Genomic DNA, 2,500 nt, shown 5'->3' with positions numbered 1-2,500 from the left:
CATCACCAACTGTCAAATCTTATTTCAAATTTGAAAGTGACAGTTGAATCTAAGTGACAGTTGACACTGGAACAGCCGTGTCTATGTTACCTACTATAAGAGCCGCCTCGGGGGTCAAATGACCATAGTCTTTACAATGGGAAGCTGCTACTTAGACATAACGATCACTAGTTGGCCGTCTTATAAATTAGCCTGCCTACTACACAGAAAAACCGCAAAATAGCTTTATACTAGCTTATCCTGATTTTGAAAATGTAAGGATACTGGGTGGTAGAACACACATATCTCTCACACACTCTCACACATTCTCAAACAGTCTCACACACTCTCTCACACACACACACACACACACACACACACACACACACACACACACACACACACACACACAGTTAGGATCACTCCCACAGTGAAATGGGCAAAACTTCTTGACAGTTGCAGGGTGATAGAAACAATTTAATACCAATGATTATAATCAGTGACATGAAGATGGTTCTGGTTCTGGTTCTGGTTGTGTTACCTGACGGGTCCGAAGCTGAAGGTCATGAAGAGCAGCACGGCCATCACACACACGGCCCGCTTGTTGTTAGCAGAGTCACTGCCCTGGGGGGCAGAAAGGGAGGGAGGGAGGGAGGGAGGGAGTTGGAGAGGTGGAAGAGTTAGTGTTTAAAAACAAAAATGTCCTTGTTTAGTTGGAGGAAGTATTTTGTGTGAGTTATGTGAGTGTCATCCCCCTCCCATCACGCTGGGAGGTACCCCGGTGGCCTCCGTGGAGTCATGCCGCTTTCTAGGCATGACCATCTCCCGGGACCTAAAGTGGGAGCAGAACACCGAGGCCCTCACAAAGAAGGCCCAGAAGAGGATGTTCTTCCTCCGGCAGCTGAGGAAACTCAGGCTGCCGAGGTCCATGATGGTCCAGTTCTACACGGCCATCATAGAGTCCATCCTCACCCACTCCATCATCACCTGGTTCCCTGCTGCAACGACCAAGGACAAGGTCAAGTTGCAGCGGGTGCTACGTTCAGCAGAGAGGGTGATCGGCTGTCCCTTGCCCTCCCTCAACTCCCTGCATGACACCAGGGCTCTGAGGAGGGCAAGGAAGATCATGGCAGACCCCTTCCACCCCGGCCACGGCCTCCTCACCCTGCTTCCCTCTGGAAGAAGGTTGCGGCTGCCTAAGGCACTGAAGGCCCGCCACAGGCTCAGCTTCTACCCCTCAGCCGCCAGGCTGTTAAATGACTCTGGCTTCCCCCCCCCCCCCCCCGCCCCCAAGTCTGCCCAGGACTGAACTGGACTCACTGAAAAAAACTCTGCACTGCACTTTACTTTATACCGCACTATCCAATGCACTGTTGTCTGTCCTGTGTTGTTGTTGTGTTGTCCTGTTTTTTGATATGTGAAAAAAGTATAAACGCACTTGCTGTGGTGACGAAGCAAATTCCTATATGTGTAATGCATAGTGGCAATAAATGTTATCTCAATCTCAATCTCAATCTCAATCAATCAATCAATAGCTGTGGTAGGCAATTTCGTTCTTTTTTATGATGTGTCCCAATGGAAGCATGTAGAGATTGAATAGGAGGGGGCCAAGGATTGATCCTTGGGGAACCCCACATGTCATTTGTACCCTTGATCCCCATAAACCCCTCCCTCCCTCCCTCCTCACCTCCTTCCCGGCCAGTCTCTCTCTGAGGCCCTGGTTCTCCCTACCTCCTCCCTCCCTCCTCCCCCCCCTCCCCCTCCCTCTCCCTCCTCTCCCCTCCCACCCCATTTTTCACATCAGTGGTCACTGACGCGATTTTCCGAGTGCACGCCATTAATGCAGAGCGGCGATGTTTTATATAAGGTGATCAAATACCAACATATCCTGATGCTACAGCTGCAGCAGAACATGGGGAACTACAGCACTGAACATAGGTTACCGTATAATATACATGTGACTGACAGATCCGCCCAAGACACACACACACACACACACACACACACACACACACACACACACACACACACACAGAGTGAAAGATAATCAGCTCATTGAATATGAATTACACAAGAGTACACACAGAACCGGGAACGCGCATACAGCACTGAACAACATCCGTAGAATATAAACTTGTGACTGACAAGTCACATACACACACATTCACACACACACACACACACAGTGAAAGATTATCAGCTCATAAATATGAAGTAGGCCTACATGAGAGTACACGCACAAAACAGGCTAATTAACTGTTTACACAAGTAAAATCACAGTGTGACAGTCAGATGAAGCATTCGGTAAACAATCAACAGCAAGGTAATGCATCAGCTGAGTTAAAGAAAACCAACTTTTACCTTTGATGACACCGACATGAGCCCTGTTTTCCCATACCTCCGCCGTTCTGTTCGTGATGATTTTAGATTATTTTTGCACCGCGCATATTGCCCTGTCAGTGTTTCCCCTAGGTTTGCTGCCTTGGGGGGGTGGCATGGACCGTGGCATGGAGCCCTCCCC

The 2,500-nt window shown here is 49.0% G+C and overlaps 1 protein-coding gene across 1 annotated transcript in view; it reads right to left on the bottom strand.

Moving 5' to 3' along the window:
* Positions 1–2,500, bottom strand: part of atf6b (activating transcription factor 6 beta) — a gene marked incomplete at its 5' end in the record, with an annotated part of 23,173 nt that overhangs the window by 10,228 nt on the left and 10,445 nt on the right. Inside the window, one exon of the mRNA XM_080530818.1 lies at positions 521–603. Within this exon, the coding sequence (XP_080386944.1) occupies positions 521–603 (83 nt within the window). The remainder of the gene's footprint in view (positions 1–520; positions 604–2,500) is intronic.

This window comes from Nansenia antarctica, assembly GCF_963989245.1.
Source record: "Nansenia antarctica genome assembly, chromosome: 5".
NCBI lineage: Eukaryota > Metazoa > Chordata > Actinopteri > Argentiniformes > Microstomatidae > Nansenia > Nansenia antarctica.
The sequence above is the reverse complement of the archived record's forward strand: the minus strand, read 5'-3'. Positions and strand labels throughout refer to the sequence as shown.